The 19333-nt window shown below is 42.0% G+C and overlaps 1 protein-coding gene across 15 annotated transcripts in view; it reads right to left on the bottom strand.

Annotated features, from left to right (window-relative positions):
• The window catches only part of GRIA3 (glutamate ionotropic receptor AMPA type subunit 3), a 281453-nt gene that overhangs the window by 70371 nt on the left and 191749 nt on the right, over window positions 1-19333 (bottom strand). For all 15 annotated transcript variants that reach the window (XR_011998189.1, XR_003237942.2, XM_072743737.1 and 12 more), the window contains 4 exons: window positions 18553-18720; window positions 13050-13154; window positions 12055-12162; window positions 10449-10655 (listed from right to left, as the gene is read on the bottom strand). Coding sequence is in view for 13 of the 15 variants with exons in the window: in XM_072743737.1 (XP_072599838.1) it covers window positions 10449-10655; window positions 12055-12162; window positions 13050-13154; window positions 18553-18720 (588 nt within the window). In the remaining 2 variants the exon portion in view is untranslated. The remainder of the gene's footprint in view (window positions 1-10448; window positions 10656-12054; window positions 12163-13049; window positions 13155-18552; window positions 18721-19333) is intronic.

Raw genomic sequence — 19333 nt, 5'->3', positions numbered from 1 at the left:
TATATATATTCCTTATCCATTCATTAGTCAATGGACATTTGGGCTCTTTCCATAATTTGGCTATTGTTGATAATGCTGCTAGAACTCATGCTCTTAACCACCACAGTGCCCTAACTCCATAGATATGTGCAGGTTTCTATTATACACTGTTTTAATGTATGATAATCAACTCCTCTCGGATTTACTCCAGTGCATATTTGAGTGCCTATTCTGTGACAAGTACTACTCTTGGTGCTGGGGATGAAGCAGTGAGCAAGATAGACAAAGTAGACAAAACTCCTTACCCTTGTGGAGGATGTCCTACAGCCTGGGGGGAGCTGCAGAAAGTATGCATTTCTTGAAGACAACAGCCCACTGACCAAATCTACCTGAATGGCTCAGTACCATCTCAAACTCCCCATTTCTGAAGTTAAATACATCATCTATCATAGGAAAGCTGATTCTCTTCTAAGTCTGAGAATGATGCTTATTCCAAACTTTATGCAGTGCCTAATCCTTACTAGCCCACTTTCCCTGCAGGTGATCTTGCCTCTTTCTTCTTTTTAAGATTTTGTTTATTTATTTGAGGAGGAGGGATGGAGAGAGAGAGGGAGCGAGTGAGCGAGTGCCTGAGCAGAGGTCAGGGGAGGCAGAGAGAGAAGGAGAAGCAGACTCCTGCTGAGCAGAGAGCCATCTGATACAAGCCCTATTGTCTCAGTGTCTTTTTCCTTCTCAACATATTGCTGTATCTTCACCTATTCCTTCTTTTTAAAAAAATATTATATTTTTTCTTAAGTAGGCTTCACATCCAATGTGGGGCGTGAACTCACAACTCCAAGTTCAAGAGTTGCATGCTTTACTGACTGAGCCAGTCAGGCACTCTGATTTACCTATTCTGTCATTCTCATCTCATAGCAAATGAAATTTCTAAGGCTTAATCCACTTATTCCTTGCAGCCCATATTCTTCTGTTTCTTCTTAAAATTCAGCTCCATTGGTTCTCTTTTACTAATTTTTCCTTCTCAACCTATCTCACTGGTTCTCAAAGGGTGGTTTCCTGGACTAGCAGCATCAGGAACTTGTTATAAATGCAAATTCTCAGGCCCCATCCCTGATGTATGGAACTAGAAGCTCTGTGGGCGGGATTCCAGTGGCCCTCCAGGTGATTCAAATGCTCACTGTCATTTGAAAGACATTAATTGACCTTATTCACTTAAAATCATACTCAGTTAATTATGTTTACTGACAGCCTAAAATGAAACAGAAGCCACTATTCTCACCTTCTTTTGATCCTGATACCCTCTTAACCATATGACATCTTTGTCTCCCACCAGTAATCTTCTTGAAGAAATATACCTTTTCTATTTCTTGATTTTAACCCCACTTTGTCCTTATAAAACACCTGTGATCTACCTTCCATCCCCTCTGGTGTAATGACATTGCTTCTTCAACTATATACTTGGTTATCAAACTCAAAGTCTTCCCCTCAGACATCCTCCGCTCATGTGACACCACTGGCCTTTTGTGCAATGTACCCCCTTCCTTGGCTCTCTGACACTGATGACTATAGGTTCTCTTCCTACCTCTTGGAATATTCCTTCTCTGGCTTTTTTTTCCCAGTTCTGCTCCCTCGGCCAAGGTGTACCTCTGTAGCCCCAGAATCTACTCATGGAGTCTAGCTTAGGAGATAGTCAATGAAGGTTTGTGAAGTAAGCAGGTTTATGTCCTGTTTCACTTTTTCCCCTCAGTATTATATTACCTATGGCTTCAACACTCCTCTCGTTGCCACTAACTCCTGAATTACCAGTTCTGCATTTATAACTGGACGGAGGCCAAACCCAAATTTTACCTATTTTACCCTTTTGCTTGGGGCCAGACCTGATCTTAGAAACAAAAGCTACTGAGAAGAATGGAATTGGCCAGAAAGCTATTGGGGGTTTTGGCAGAGAGAGTCTGAATCAGCTAGAAAGAGGCCTGTCGTGCCAACAGAATTCACAGATGAAGCCACCTTCTATCCTTGCCAACGTGTTTTTGCCTCCATGCAAATGCCCCACTCGTATCATTTCCCATTTGATCTCATTTGAATTTAATTACTTCATTTAACTAGTTTTTTGATCATTTAAGTATACATAATTGATAGTTCTAAGAGAAATGGCCATTTCTTTTACTTTGGAAGGAAGAAATAAGGGGCATTTGAGAAAATCACTTTGGATTGAATTTTAGGGAACTGGGCTCTTTTCAAGCAGGTAAAGAAAGAAGTCTGAAAATCTTGACATCCTTTATGAGGAGAAAAAAAACCCCACCTCAGCACAAACACTCACCAGATGATAAGCACAGCTAAACACTAACAAGAGGTAGCTAGATAGACAAAGCGGGGCTTCTTGTCTGGTTCCCAGGAACATGCAGCAAAAGCACAGATTCCCAAAGGAAGCCATTCCTAGTATGAAGTACTCTTGAGGTCACATAAGACAACAGAAAGAACCTGCTCCCCTCAGGCACTTGCCTGTTTCCCTCAGTCTGGCTTTTTTTTCAAGGATTTTATTTATTTATTTAGGAAAGTGAGAGAGCACATGCATGAGCCGGGGGAAAGGGAGAGAATCTCAAGCAGACTCCCTGCTGAGCACGGAGCCCAACCTCACGACCCTGGGTTATAACCTTGAGGTCAAGACCTGGGTCGAAACCAAGAGTTGGATGCTCAACCAACTGCACCACTAAGGCACTCCAGAATTGTTTCTTCCTAAGGAGCTTTTACAAAGCAGGTGGAGTTCATCTGTTTTTTGGAGGGTGCTCCGTGTTTGATTAATCTTCCTTGATGTGGACCTGGCTCCAAAATGAGATTTCCCATGCTGAACCTTACGAAAAGACCTATTATGGCCAGAAAAAGACAAAGGAATAGCAAAAAGCAGGTGGAAGAAGGCTCATCCAATGAAAAGCCAGGAGCTACTGATCAAGCTGCAGGGATGGCCAGCTGGGTAGGGGACTTAGCAACTCTTCCCATCTCTTGTATGCCTGGTGGGACCAAGGCAGCAGGACTGTCCTACCGGCTCATAGGCAGCTGGGGTTAAGCCCTTGCCCTCTGCCACCATATCCCCTCATCCATATGAAAAGGATGTTGTAATGTTTGGTTATTTCAGAGCCCAGGATCTGCTTGGCATGTCTGTGGAGCAATCACCTGATTAGTAAGGGAAATGGAAGGAGCAGTTAAGTAGTGTCGGAAAATACCCAGTTAGCTCTCCTGGAGCTGCCAGGGCATGCAGGCAAGGGGGAAGGTCATTTCTAAGGCACGTTAAAGATTTTGGAGGTCAAGAGTGATGAAAAGGTAGGAAAGGCAACTCCCCAAGCAGCATCCCTTTCCTGGTCTCTGCTCTTTACGGCAGGCAGCTGTGGCTGGGAGCAAGGGTGAAGAATTATCGACGGGGCTAGGGAGTAGTAGGGAGTAGGTGAGGTTCAGACTCTGTGATGAACTGCCTCTCACTTCGGGTGTCCTGAACCAGTCAGCGGCCTTTTGTTCTCAAGCTTCAGCCTCTGATAGTAACAGCAGTAGACAGGCCATTTTCACAAATCGAGGCAGGTAAGTTAAGTGGTATGGAGGTGCCTCAGGTGATGGACAAAACCCAGCAAATGGAAAGAGCTCAGGGTAAGAGTTTGCTAGTACTTTTGCTGGCGTCTTGACTACTTAAAGCATTTTAATCAAGCAGCTTAAGAGCGGCTGTGTGGGCTCAGTAAACACGCCAAATTAGGTTTGATTTTTCCACTCACCAGTGCAAACCTGGAGGAACTACATTATTGGAGGGGATTTAACTTGGGGATTTATGATTCTTTTCATAGGTGGGTTTCCAAAGTCGTAAATTTCGTAAAACTTAAAAACCAACTAAGTCCTATGTATAGGGATGATGCACTCAAGAGTCTGACAGGTTTAAGGCAGAAATGATACTTTGTTTAAATGGCATTTAGAACAATTTTTTTGAGCTGAAAGGCTTATATTGTATCTTAAAGTATTTTCACCTGAAATAAAACTTATACCAGACCTGGAGACTACCCATGAGCAGGAGCTTGTCAGCTGCCATTTTAAAGCACTTTCTGGGGATGCCTGGGTGGCTCAGCAGTTGAGCATCTGCCTTCGCGGCTCAGGGCGTGATCCTGGATTCCTGGGATCGAGTCCTATGTCGGGCTCCCTGCATGGAGCCTGCTTCTCTGCCTGTGTCTCTGCCTCTCTCTCTCTCATGAATAAACACATAAAATCTTTTTAAAAAAATAAAGCACTTTCTGAAAGCAAGGGAGAGAGGGGAGGCAATGTATTGGTGTGTAATGCTTAAATTATTATGTGTGGGGCACCTGGATGGCACCGTGTCTGACTCTTGGTTTCAGCTCAGGTCATGATCTCAGAGTCTTGGGATCCAGCCCCACGTCAGGCTCCCTGCTCAGCACGGAGTCAGCTTGAAATTCTCTCCCTCTGACCCTCCCGCTTGTGCTCTTTGTCTCTCTCTCTCTCTCTCTCTCTCTCTCAAATAAATAAATACGTCTTTAAAAAAAGATACGCTAACCAAGAGAACAGGCAGACATGACCCAATCCCTTATCCCTGTATCAATCATAAGGTTCTAGTAGCCTTTGGCAGATATTTCTTTTGGAAAGTTTAAATGTGTTAGAGAAAGGAGTGGACAGAGTCAAGCTAAACAATAGGAATATAATTGGACGCATTGAAGACAGGGCTTAAACTGCTTTACTGGCTGTACTCTATGGGATATTCACTGTCTGCAATTGTTTAGATCTGGAGAAAGGGATGAGGTCTATTTAAATCTGTTCAACAACAAGCAGTGTCACAACGGGATCTCCTCGTCTGCTTAGCCAGAACAGATGTCCCAGTCTAGATCTATTGGTTAGGGCTCCTTGTCCTTGGGGAGCTGAGAGAGTTAAAAAAAAGTGAAGATAAAGGAGTATCCCTGGAACTGGGTAAAGGTCTGGTGAGACTAAATTTGGTTGGTAATATTTCCCCACCCTCTCTGCTCAGAATGGCAGACTTCCATGCGTCATTAATGCTCCTTCCTGGAGTTCATATACATCATTTGAAAGAGAGGGGCACTTTTATCAAACCATCAGCCCTTCTGCCAAAGCTCAGTGTAATCACCTGAAGGATAGAAGAGAATATTTGGCGTCCGTTACTGCACCCTTGCTTCTCTGCCTTTTAGCTGGAAGGACAGATCGACTTTCTGTCTTTCTTAATGGAAAATGAATCTATCTTAGATAGTGACAACCTAAGAGATAATTTCTTCCAGGTAGAGAAATGTCAGTGTGAATAGCATCTATAAAATTGCCATTTGTCCTGGGGGTGTGAAGGAGTCTGAGGGTGCTCAGGGGATGTGACCTGGAATCAACCATCCGCCAACCCCATCTCCATCCCCAAGCTTTCTGCTCTCTTCTAAGCCAGAGGTACTAATCTGGACAGTGGTTTAGCCTTTCCCAAGGCAACTCTCTCCCTGCTGTCTTTATCTTTAGTTCTAAGTGTTGGGAACATAAGGAACACAGCAGCTGCCTGCTGGCAGGCAACCCTTTGTCAATTAGGACCTCAATTTCTTTCCAGCCCTTTTCCTGATTCTCTTTCTGTTGGGTCATACATATCTCCTCTCAAAGGGCAGAAACCCCCTGCTGTCTACTTTGGGTTTTCAAATATTTCAAGTGATAACTAGGGATGTGCATTACATTATTCTGGAGGCCACAGATAAGCAGGATGGGTATCTTGGATGGAAAAGCTCATAATCCAACTAGATTATAAGCCCCTTGAAGGCAGGCAGGGATGTCCTATCTGATATACAACACCAATCTTCCCGTAATTTGACAAACTTAGGAAATTGAGCCAGTGTGACCCGGTGGACAGAGCACTGGGCCAAGAGTCATGAGACTTGAGTTATAGCTTAAGGTTTGCCAAACTGTGTGATTTTGTGACCTTGTCACAATCTCTGCCACCATTCTTGTCATCCCCATCTTACCTCAGGCCTTGCCTGGTTTACCCAAATGGCAGTCATAATGGCTAGTCCTGGCAGATCCCCATATTTATCTGTAAAATGAATGAGGCAGTAGGCTAAAAGATGTCTAAGAGCTCTGTTAGCAACAAAATGTTTTTAAATGTCCTCTTAAAACACATGCTATTTTGGAGCCATAAAAACTTGTGGTCTGTAAGCCATTTAAGCTGGGGACAATTACCATGTGGTGATGTTATAGACATCTAGCTCAAAATCAACACTGCTAAAAGCAGGTGGACAGTTTTGAGTCCATAATGTTCTGAAGAGCTTACATAATGGGGTACGTTGTGTCCTACTGACGTTTGTTTCAAAAATAGCCTTCTTAGCAATACAAGGTGCCCCAAACATCAACCTTGATTTGGTTTTCTTTAGAGAGAAAAGACAACCATTCAGGAATCCTCTGAAAAGAGGCTGATTGGCTTCTTTCTCCCTGAACAAATTTAATTCATTTGACTCTTTCTGGAAACTTTATGGTAGGTACCAAAATCTTCACAAAGATTTTTTCATCTTCATTTTTTTCCTACTCTGATCTGTTTTACATGCTAAAAGCATAAGAGAAAATTCCTGAAGGATAAAGCTGAACCTGTCTGTGTAGTTTTCATTTTCATTGCAAGAGATAAACCCCTACCTTGTTTTTTAAAGTAGGCTCCACACCCAGTGTGGAGCCCAATGGGGGGCCTGAACTCGCGACCCTGAGCTCAAGATCTGAGCTGAGATCAAGAGTCAGATGCCCAACCAAATGAGCCACCCAGGAGCCCCACTTTCCTTTTTTTCTTAAGCAATGTGAAAAACTACAAGAGGCTAGGCCTGCCAGAAATGAATACTTGTGTTTTCACTTCTCTCCATTTATATCATTGAAAGAGAAGTGGAAAACTTGCCAGTGCTCAAAGATTAAAACTTCTAAATGAAGATGAGGACACATTCAGCTTATGAGGTCATCTGCCTGAGTCTAGAGGTCTTACTCCAAGCATGGCAAGAACATCCATTTTTCATATAGCCCCAAGTTTCAGGGGAAAGTGGAATTTGGCAGTTGGTTTGCTGTCAGTTCCCTGGAAACATCTTATGTTATAGTCCCAGAAAACATCAGAAACTTGCTCCAGGTCAGAGGAGGGCGGAAGACATTTCCTTAAGAAACTTCCCTGGCTATTGCTTTGGTCTTTAGTAGAAAGAACTGGAGGGAAAAGGTGGGAAGGCTCCTTCAGAAGAATTTTTACCTACTCAGTAGTAAAGAGCTGGTTTCTGAATTACTAAACAAGTAAGGGACTTTAATTCTCTTTAATTCTCTCACTCACACATATTGGAAAGAGGGAGAGAACGTGGAGATTAGGTGGGTGCAGTACAGAGGACATGCCAGGAAAAAAACCAAAACCCAGTGAGAAAGCTGGATCTGTGTCTGAACAGTGTCAGGAAATCTGTCTTGCTCTACATCACTGGGTCTAATCTAATGTCTTGCTCAATGTCAGGAGGGCACTGGGCTATTTATAGAATGTGACAGGTCTTCTTCTGAGACATTAGAAAGCTCTGGCTACCGAGTCACAGTGGGCTGGTAGAACTCAGGTCAGTTACTCTGGCCCAGTAGAAATTGATACCCGAAAGTCTTTGCCGTGCTTCTGTGGTCAATCTTCTCCCCAGAAAAGCAGAGACACCAAAAGCCTTTCAACAAGTTTCAGCTATCTTTTAGGATGAAATGGGTCTGAAATAACATGTCAGCTGCTGGGCAGTCTAGGGCAGTGGTTAAAGAACACGGACTTCATAGTCAGAGACTGGGTTCAAATCACTGTGCTACTACAAGCTGTTCAGTTTTGTTATAGGGCCACCTCTCTAGGCTTCAGTGTTTTCATCTGTAGAATGATGTTAATAAAATGGCACCTCCCTTGGAGGTACATTGTGAGGACTGAGTTACATAATGCCTATAAAGCCCTTAGCACAGTGTCTGGCAACCAGGAAATAAGCAACAAATGGTAGTAATAATAAAAATAAAATGATACTACTAATAAATAATGATATAAGATTACCTCCTACAATGAGCTAAATTTATTTATTTATTTTTAAAGATTTTATTTATTTATTTAAGAAAGAGTGAGAGAGAGGTCACAAGCAGGGAGGCAGGGGGAGAAGCAGACTCCCTGCTGAGCATGGAGCCTAATGCGGGGCTTCCAGAACCCCGAGATCATGACCTGAGCTGAAGGCAGATGCTTAACCTACTGAGCCACCCAGGTGCCCATGAGCTAAATTCAATGAACATTGGCTGGGCATTACTGCATGCCAGGCATTCATTCATTAGTGCAAAAAGTGAATATCTACTATGGACCATGTAATGTGCCAAGTGCAGGGGAGAGCTGTGAGCAAGACAGGATCTCTTGGAGCCTGAGTGTTGGGGAGATTAGGGATAGACAAGGGAAGAAGACTTGATCACCAGCTCATAAAGAGGTTAGAGCTGTGTCAGGATGGTTCAGAGCTTCTCAGGGTCCTTAGAAAGCATGATAGGTGCTTTGCCCCTTGTTCAGCTCCCGGCATTAGAAATTCTTCTCTTTCTCATAGCAGAGTTCACTTGAATCTCATCTGCAACTCAGCTCTGCCCCAGTCCCCAGGGCCAGCCTTGACCCAAGACAGGAGATAATTGGCTCCGGCCCCACTGCTGGGGGCTAAGGTTCAAATTGCCTTGCTGCTTGCTTGTCTGACTGGAGGATGGTGAACTAGTTGAGGTCCAGTCTCATTTTAAGCCTTAATTCCTTCTCTGTGCTCTTATTTTTAGAAATGAGCTTCTGCCTTTGTGCTTGTTCCTGAGGACCTGTTCCCAAAACTTATTTAGTGACCACAGTACTATCTTCTGCTGGGAGAGCTGCACTTTATTCTTGCTGTTTCCCATCTCAAGCATCGGAGTCCTTATCCTGAGCCTCAGCCCAATAGATAACATGGATGTTTGCTTCTTGCCAAGTTCTTCTCAGTTTATGCACTCCCTAGATTCCTCTGTCTTCCCCTAACCTGTTGTCTAGACAGGGACCAGTCATTGCAAGTAATCCTTGTCTGTCAGAAAGTAAACCTCTGCAGAGCATACTTGTGATGAGCACAGGGTGATGTGAGGAAGTGTTGAATCACTGTGTTGTACACCTGAAACTAATATAATGCTCTGTGTTAACTACCCTGGAATGAAAATAAAAAGCAGAGAGAATTAAGCCTTGGCTGCCACCACTTACACTTTGGTTAGTTTTCTAGTGACTGGTTCCCCCCAATGGGCAGTTCTTATGCCCAGTTCTGCTTGTCTCCATAGGCCTCACTGGGCAGCCCAAGATGTGACATTCCCAGAGGCCCAAATCTTTGAAAGTGAAGTCACTGTTGAGCTCTGAAGATACTGCTGTACCCCTTTTGAAAGCCCTAATTTAATAGTATAATTCTTCTTTACTTGGCCCAAGGGCAAGCCCTGGCAGAGCAATTCTGTTCATTTTTTAATTCATTCAACAATTATTTGTTGAACTTCCATTATGTGCCATGCTCTGGGATATTGAAATAAATCAGATACGGCTTCTATGTTCAAGAAGTTTATACTCCAACTGGGGCAGCTGAACTTATAAATAGATCATTATAACACAGGTTCAAAAGGATACAAGAATGCAAAAAGCAGGGACACCTAACCAGACTGCAGGTAGGTAAATGGGATTAAGGAAGGCTTCCTGAACGTGGTGACACCTGAGTTCTGGAGGGCTGCTCGGTGAGGTTAGCTGATGGACAGAGGTAAAGGTACTTCCAAGGATGCCCTGACAGAGAATGACACATGCTTTTTGGTGGCTGGAATGTGAAGTACGGAGGGGAAAGAGTCTAAGACGAATCCAGAGAGGTAGGTGGGTGCCAGATTATGAAGTGCATTATTTGCCATATTGAGGAATTTGAATTTTATCCCTATTTTTAAAGTTGGAGATCACAATAATATGGAGACCTGATTTGCCAGGGTAAGAGTAGAGGCAGGGAAATCAGTTAAATGATCCAACCAATGCTAAGAACCTTAACTGAAATGATGATGGTGGGAATGAAGAATGTGTCTGGATTTGAGAGACAGAAGAGTAGAACAGAGAGGACACAGTCACTGCCTAGAGATGAGGGAACAACGAGTAAAGATGACCAGGTTGCTCAGGCAATGTTGCTGAAGCAATGGGGTAGGTGGTGATTTTGCTGCCCGACATAGGGAACATGGAGGGAACAGATTTTCAGTAGAGGGCAGGCTGTATTTAATGTTGTCAGATAAAGTACCCCAAACTTACTTTGCTTTTAACAAAATAATCCTGCCTAAAGTATGCTATTGACAACCTACCTTTACAGAAGTCAACTAGAGAAGAATTTTTTTTTTTTTTACAGACTACATGAAAACTATACAATTGGATGAGTATCACATTTGAAATCTATTCTCATTAAGTGGAAAGTACAGAAGTAAATGAAAATAGAGTTGAAAAAACTTACCCCGTAGACAAGTTCCCCAACCATGCCATTCCATATTTTTGTCTCTGGATCCCTTGCGCCATATTTCCCATCGCCGACAATGGACAATTTGTACTTGATCCTTACGTGTTTGGCTATTTCATAGGCCAAGTCAACACAATAGCCTTCATATCTTTCATTTCCTTCCAGTTGCTCATGGTTCTTCTTATACATTACATATGGTGATTCCTTTGGGACCAGAGGAAGATTGAAGGATTACTCTTATACATTTTTCTAAGAGATGATACATGTAATAATCAAGGTTTCCCCCCATGTGGCTGTTGAGGTTTGGTGTGTGAAAAGAGCCTTTAAAAAGTGTTTGCTTAATGAGCAGGAGAACCTCAACTGACGGACTATTCAATGGGCTATATATTCCTTGGAGTCCTTAACTGATGATTTAAAGATGTAGAGAATGATTTAAGTTCTGTTTGAGGGTTTGAAAGCAGGACTGGTTTCTATATGTAAAATCTTTGTCTTAGTCAAATTGGGCAAAGGTATTGCCCTTACATGAAGGTGAATTGCCTTTGATTTCTTGGGATTTACCATATAGGAATCACAGCCAACCCAGGAAAGCCCTCAAGAAACACTGTGATCTTTGTGAGGTCAGGGTCTCTGGCTTATTCAATTTTACATCCCCAGGGATGTACTAAGGTACAGTACCTAGGATAAAGTGTGTATTTAACATGTCTGTTTAAATGAAAGGTAAACTTCAGCTGAATCTTCATCCAATTATTCACAACTTCAGACCTAGTGGTATACTTATTTTTAACCCTGGTTTGTACTTCACCAAGTAAGAGCATACCAAGTTTTAGAAAAACACTTTAAAACTAAATGAGAATACTATATCACATTTAAACCATGCTTTGAATTTTGCAGGAAAGCTTTAAAAGGTGAATATTGCCTTGAAAGGGCCTTATGACATTATTACACCCATTTCATTAATTAAAAGAAACATAACCCGAGGCTCAGAGAAGTTGTGACTTGCACAGTTAAACACACGTTAGTGGTAGACTATTCTCTTTCACGTAATGCTGTCTCCCCCCACGATGAAATACCAGTCCTACAGTGAGTGTGTGTGTGTGTGTGTGTGTGTGTGTGTGTGTGTGTGTTGGGGTGGGTAAAGAAGAGAATGATATGTGGAACTGTCCCAAATTCCTATTCTTTTTCTTTTTAGAAATGACATTCTGGGGCACCTGGGTGGCTCAGTTGGTTAAGGACTCTTGCTTTTGGCTCAGGTCATAGTCTCAGGGTCATGAGATTGAGCCCCACATCGGGCTCTGAGCTCAGCATGGAGTCTGCTTAAGATTCTCTCCCTTTCTGTCTCCCCTGCCCCTCCCCTTGCTCGTGCTCACTCACGAAGGCTCTCAAATAAATAAATAAATAAATAAATAAATAAATAAATAAATATCTTTTAAAAACTGACATTCTGTTCATGATCATGGCAAGATACTTCAAGAGGTTCCTAAACTGACCTATTGGATGTTTTCACTGCTCAAACTTGGCATCCTTTCTACTGGCTGAATAATGCTTTTCAGAAAGCAGAAGTCCTATTGTATAGAAAACCCACCTCTCTTCTCTCCATACTTACCAGAATGGTAGTCACTACAATGGTCCGGTTCTCTGAGGATGCACTATCATTGCTGATTTGTTGATCTGAGAAAGGCACAAATCTTTCATACTCATTCCAGTAGCCAGCCTAGAAAGAGCAGACATTTGACATGGTTGCCTTTTTTTCACTCAAAAAGTACCACATGAAACCCAAATGCTGTCATGGAATAAAACTTTCTTTTTAGTTGCTGGAACTTTCCAAGGATTGATGTCCCGTCTCCCTCTGTCTTGTCATCCCCCCAGGACCCTAACCCTGAGACATACCTTCATCCTGGGGGTTCCCAACTCCACCTCACCTTTACTGGTATTTTGTAAAATAACTTAGCCCACTGCAGGATGGTCAGCCATTTTTTTCTCCCTTTAAATTCATATAGGCCAAAAGTGCTTTTCTCTGAACTGTAGGAAGGCTGGAATGTGGGGGGGTGGGGGGTGTGGAACCAAGGAGTGTCCTTAGAAATGGTACAGGCTATTTTACGCTCTGAAATTTTATCACATGGCTACAGAATCCTCATTTCATGCCTAACTTAACTATTAGTGTGACAGAAGCCAAGTAGTCATTATACAATTTAGCTATAGAGAAAGATACTCTGTCCAGCATCCTTTGGAGGGTGAGGTGGCAATGTGGAGAGATACCTACTTTCCGAATCTTTTGCTAAACCATATGTACCTTGGTGGCTTGTTTAAATAACAACATGTCATAAAATTGGTGATTCCTTCCCTTTATTGTTGTTAATAACTCGAGTCTCTCACTTTTATAGGACCAGCCTCAGAGGGAAATGCTCCTTTCAAAATGTAGATGGAATACTTTGATTGCAAAACAACTGTGCATCATGTCCTCGTTGTTCACCAACAGAAAGGCAAATATGATGTGTGGGAATTTGTTTTGTGTGTCTTTCCTAACACCTGATTTCTTGCATCTGAGTGCTGTCACCTTCTGAAAGACTTTTTCTTTGGACATCTGTTTTGGTTACTTACTTTTCGAGAGCCAGTGACTTTCATCTCGTACACATCGATGGTGTAATTTGTCCTACGTCCATAAGTGTCAAATTGGATGTTTCCAGTCATTCCTTGTACTTGCACCTAGTAGGAAGGGAAAATGTAAAAAATTTAAATAGCACCATATTATTGCCTTCTAGGTGTCTGGGGTAAGGTTCACTGACAGAATTGTAGTGAACTTTTATCTCAAGTCTATACAGATCTTCATTTCTTCCCCAGTGTTTTCTAGATATGCTTTTTAGTTGTGAAGCTTTGAGTGGGTGATAGGCAGTTACCTATATGATACAGTGAAGGCCCTACCTCTTTTTCAAGGGCCTGAAATTTCTACCATTAATCTCTTCTTAAGGGAGTAACCTGAAGGGTATTCTTTTCTTTAAAAAATTTTTTTAATTGGAGTTCAATTTGCCAACATATAGCATAACACCCAGTGCTCATCTCAAGTGTCCCCCTCAGTGCCCATCACCCAGTCACCCCAACCTCCTGACCACCTCCCTTTCCACTACCCCTTGTTCATTTCCCAGAGTTAAGTGTCTCTCATGTTTTGTCACCCTCACTGATACTGAAGGGTATTCTTAACTAACATAATGCACTCTACTAAACTACGAGTTCTGTGAGGGCTGTGTCTGTGTCTTAGCATTCCCAATATCACAGAAACTGGCTTCAATAATATGGGCCCTGGAGCTCCTAGATTCACATTCTAGCATCATCACCTACTAACTCTAGAACCTTGGATATGTTCCTTAATGCTTTTGTGCTTCAGTGTCCCAATCTGTAAAATGAGAAATCCCACTAGTACCTATCCCTCAGAGTTGTTGGAAGATTAAATGAGTTATACTCATGTAGAGTTTAGAAGAGTGTCTGGCACATAATATGCATTGCAATACATGCTAGCTGTAATAATAATAATTATTTTTTTAATTTTTCTTTATTTATGATAGTCACACAGAGAGAGAGAGAGAGAGGCAGAGACATAGGCAGAGGGAGAAGCAGGCTCCATGCACCAGAAGCCCGATGTGGGATTCGATCCCGGGTCTCCAGGATCGCGCCCTGGGCCAAAGGCAGGCGCCAAACCGCTGCGCCACCCAGGGATCCCTATAATAATTATTATTGTTAATTGAAATGAATTTAGTTCTGTTTCTTGAAAGTGTTACACATTTACCAGCTGCCACAGTAACAGAGGTGAATTTTTCTTCTTATTTAACTTATGCCCAGCTACAAACATGTAGCAATGAGCTAGGCTGTGGAGGGATAAACCATGCACTGATGAAATTTGTTAAGTCTAAGGAGTCAGGGGTACGTAATACTAGATAAGAAAGAAAGAAGTACTAGAAGAGCCTGGACACCTATTTGGGATGCCAACTGCAGATTCGTGTATGCCACAATTTTTCCTGGGTCTGGTCCCAACAGTATGAACTAATAAAAGACCATCTCTGTTGGGTAGAGAGATTTCCTTAGTGATTATTTTATGGTTCAGGGACACTGCACAAAAGACCCTCTATAAATAGAAGTCACTGGAATTATTCATCTGGTGAGTAAGGGTCAAGGAATTTGCTTCAAAGAAAAAGCATCTGTCTCATTTTCCTAGGATGAAAGGCTAGAATACTTATTACTTGTAGAGAGTGACAAGCTACTAAGCAAGTCAGAAGTGGTAATGGGCTTATGCTGCAGAAGGGAAAATTGATGTCAGATATTAGGGAGCATCTTTTGAAGGGGAAGGGGGCTTGTTCACTACCAATAGGAAAATGAAATTTCTGTTGAAAGAGAAATTCTCCAGTGTGAATTCCTGAAGACAAGATGATTGTCCTACTATATTACTCAGCCATTAGAAACAATGAATACCCACCATTTGCTTCAACGTGGATAGAACTGGAGGGTATTATATTGAGTGAAGTAAGTCAATCGGAGAAGGACAAACATTATATGGTTTCATTCATTTGGGGAATATAAAAAATAGTGAAAGGGAATAAAGGGGAAAGGGGAGAAAATGAGTGGGAAATATCAGTGAGGGTGACAGATGAGGTGAGACATGAGGTGACAATATCAGGTGAGAGACTCCTAACTCTGGGAAATGAACAAGGGGTAGTAGGAGGGGAGGTGGGTGGGGGGATGGGGTGACGGGCACTGAGGAGGGCACTTGATGGGATGAGCACTGGGTATTATGCTATATGTTGGCAAATCTAACTCCAATAAAAAAATATACAAAAATAAAAAAAGATGATTGTTCTACTGACCCAACAAACCTAAGCACTATTGTCAGCTCAGGCTTGCAGAGAAGGTGATGTCACACTTCTGGGTAAAACAAAGGTCCTTTGTTGAGATAGAAATTACTTAGCCTGTCTGGTGCACACTGTGATGCAGGAAGGGTTCTTTATTTTGAGCACTGAGTTCTTGGAGAGGAGATAGGTAGAGCAGAGACACTGGCATAGGAACTTATTAAGGAAATCCTTACTCAAAGTAGCGAAGGCTTCAAGTCTCATTAAGAATGGCATTTTTCAGGGTGCCTGGGTGACTCAGTGGGCTAAGCATCTGGCTTCGGCTCAAGACTTTGATCTCAAGGTCCTGGGATCGAGCCCCATGTCAGGCTCCCTGCTCAGCAGGGAGTCTGCTTGTCCCTCTCCCTCTGCCCCTCTCTCCCCAGCTCATGTTCTCTCTCAAATAAGTGAATAAATAAATAAACAAATAAATAACATCTTAAAAAAAGAATGGCACATTTCTAAAGATCTAGCATATTTGGGCATGATAGACAAATTGGACAACAGTCCAGATATGTCCAGGAGATTTGATATTCTAGGATTAAAACTTTTGGTGAGTAGAAGTAGGACTAGACTACTGCTCAGAGAGAAGTCTATTTTCACCAACAGGAATGTCAGTTACAGTTTCCCATCATCCCATCTGGGATCCCTTCATTAATCACCCCCCACCTCCCCCCCCGGCCCCCGCTCTCCACCCCAGTCTATATTAGGTGCTTCTCCTCTGGGTTCCCACAACATCCTCTGGAGAACCTAACCATACAATTTTAATCATCTCTGTATTTTTATCTCCCTAACTAGATTGGGAGCATCTTGAGATTTCAACAGGAATTTCATTTTCCTGGGTTTTCAGCAACCAGTACAGGGACTGGAATAGAGCAGGTGCTTAATAAATGTTTACTGAACAAAGGGGCAAGTTTTGATGACTTAGAATTGTGACCTATGTCAGTCAATCAGGCTCAGGCTGATATTTGTACTATCTGTAGATTGTGAGGAGAATGATCACCCAATTTTCAAGTGGCTTTAAGGTCTTTAAAAGAATTTGTTTGCATATTAGCAACGTATGTGTGAGCTCTCCTCCTCTTATTTCATGTTTGCATATTAACTTCAAGCCTGATACTTAGTCATTGGTGCTCAGTATTTACTGAATGAATGGTGTGCTTATTTATTCATTAAAACAGGCCCCTTAGGCGCCTCTATCAGGCAATGATTTTGTTTGCCAGATTTCTTTGAAGGAATAGAATGATTTATTGAGCAACAACTATGTGCTTGTCACAGTGAGGGATGCTTTTACACATGCATTCTCACTTTTAATTAAGTCAAATAAAATGGGATTTCTTTTAATATAGTAAAGCCTTTAGTACTTCAGGCCATCCTCCTTTGTAGTCCTGCTGAACAGTGGCATTTTACTCGAGCGCTTATCACAAAGGGAACATCTGCTTCTGGAAAAGATTGACACTTTCCAACCCCTCTAGAGCAACAGGAAGAGGCTGGCTTGTAGAAATTGGTAGTGCATCCTTTTGGTTGAGTGTTTGATCCTTAGGGCCTGGGAGGACGGTTACTTACCTGGCTTCTAACTCGAGCTTTATCAGTGAGTTAGACATGCAGAAACTATTTGTGCAATAGTAGGATCAATCTAATTTTTTTCTAGCCAAATGAATTTCTTATCCTTTACTCTGGTAGCCAGTTTTTTTTAAAAGATTTTATTTATTTTTTCATAGAGACACAGAGAGAATGAGAGGCAGAGACACAGGCAGAGGGAGAAGCAGGCTCCATGCAGAGAGCCTGACGTGGGACACGATCCAGGGTCTCCAGGATCACGCCCTGGGCTGCAGGTGGTGCTAAACCACTGCGCCACCAGTGCTGCCCCTGATAGCCAGTTTTCTATTTGGGGAAGGTGGTTGTTTGTGTCATGAATGGGGAGTCCATTGGAGATGCTGGTACTTGCCCCTTGAGACTTTGTTGATCCAAACTCTTTTTGATTTACTCTGAGGAAGTTTTGTATTTCACTCATCATTATGTTTCACCTGACAGTACAAATCTTGTAACTGCTATGAAGGTTGAATTTAATTAACTGCTCTTCAAAATTGTTCAGTGCTACCTCCATAAAACTACACTTAGGGCATTTGTTAGGGAACTGACATAATGACATAAAAATCTGCATGATGGGAGAATGAGTCATATCTTTTTCTTGGAGAGAGACACAGGGGCTACTAACCCCTTTTGATTGAATGCTTCCAACTTGGCAAATTTAAGGCAGCAGTAGGAGAGCCAACTACACAAAATGATGTACGTTAGGAGGCCATTACAAATTCTTCATTGCTGGGTTGTGCACAGTATTATCTTATCATTGACCACTTCTTTGTTTCTCTGTATGTCCCAAACATTAGGATAATTAGATAAGTAGAAATAAGAGAGGCTTGTACTCTCAAAGGCTCATTTTTAATGCATGCATAAAGCAAAATATTCAAGAAAGAGCTCTTGCTCAGAATGCTGCAATGAATGACTGACGCTACTCCTGGTGTAAAGAATGAAATCTGTTCAAAGGATACTGCCTGAAGCCTTAAATGACTCCTACCCATAAACACTAAAAACAAGTGACCTATTTGGCTGTCTATGTATTGATTCCTTGTACTTCTTTGTAGGCTTTTTCTTTGGGGCATTGGGGAAAAGCTTCCTAAATAGAAATATATCATATTTTTGCTTTTCATCATGTAGATTAGCATGTATTAAGGTTCTCTTTGGCAACAGAACTACTGCCCCACTGGCTCAGTTCAACAGTCCATACAAACTAATAGGCTATCCAATGGGCCAGAGGATGCTGTTGTCCTCTGTAATGTCGGCCTTCAAATTAGGAGCTCCCTATATAATATCCCATTCCCTCTAAGGTAACATCATATCTCTACAAACTTTAAAGTTTTTGAAGCTGTTTACATGTTCAATCCATACTTTTTGAGGGTACTGAGTTTGATTTGCTACCCACAGGGCAGCACAGAACTAAATATTCATTTGTCCTCAATTGACCATTTCTCAAGCTTCAAGGAAGAAACTTCTAGTTTGACATTTCTAGATGTTGATGAATAAATATCCATGCTCATCTTCCTGTACACTCTGACATTCTTAGACTCTGATCTTACTCCCTTTTGGATGTCTTTTCTCAAGACTGAGGTTTCACTTTTTGTGTATCTTTATAAGACCCCTGCCCCACCCCAGTAACCCATCGTGGTCTTTACCATTTTTAGCGCTCTCTCGATATCAATTCCTTGACTCCAGGGCACAGCAGGATTTGCTAAGCAGTCTCCAGCACTGCCTCTCCGGGATACATCCACTCGCTGTCTCCTCAGATAACGGAAAGCTTCTGCTATGACCAGTATTGCGTCGTGCGTCAGTGCAGATGTATACTGAAATGGATGTATGGAAAACACGATATCCTTACAAATGACACCCTCAAAATTTGCCTTGCTCCTTATAATTCTCATTCATCTCCACTTCTTGCTCTATGAAGTCACCCTCTTAATTATTTGAATCAAGAGATCTCTCTGGGCAAGCCTGACTTTGCTTCATTCTAGAATGATGCCTCTTACCGTTGTGTGTGCACATGTTAAGATTATTAAGATCAAATGGCTCAGGGGAGTCTCTCTTTTGCTCTCAGTACTGTGTTTTGTCTTGAGTGAGTGACTACTAAAAGGCCAGGTCCTTTATAGAGAAAGAAATACACATGAGGCTAAAGGATGGCATATGTAGATTGGTTATTGCTGTTTGTAATAGAAAATTCAGGTCTGGTGTTTACTTAGGGGAAAATGGAAATAGCTAAGTTAGACAGCTTGAAATTAATTTGGAGGGAAGCATTAATCATTTCTGTCTGGACCATGTTTCTGGCAAACTAGGACCTCTGGCCAGCAATAAATCAGTTTTTGTTTCTTGGGGGGAGCAGAAAACCAAAGCTGGTTTTCGATTGTAGAAAATTACAATTGTTATTGAGTTTTATATCTGATAACAGTGACAATTCACAGG

The sequence above is a fragment of the Vulpes vulpes genome, chromosome X, assembly GCF_048418805.1.
Source record: "Vulpes vulpes isolate BD-2025 chromosome X, VulVul3, whole genome shotgun sequence".
In the NCBI taxonomy this organism is placed as follows: Eukaryota; Metazoa; Chordata; class Mammalia; order Carnivora; family Canidae; genus Vulpes; species Vulpes vulpes.
Note: the sequence above shows the minus strand (reverse complement) of the source record. Positions and strands in the feature narration are given on the sequence as shown.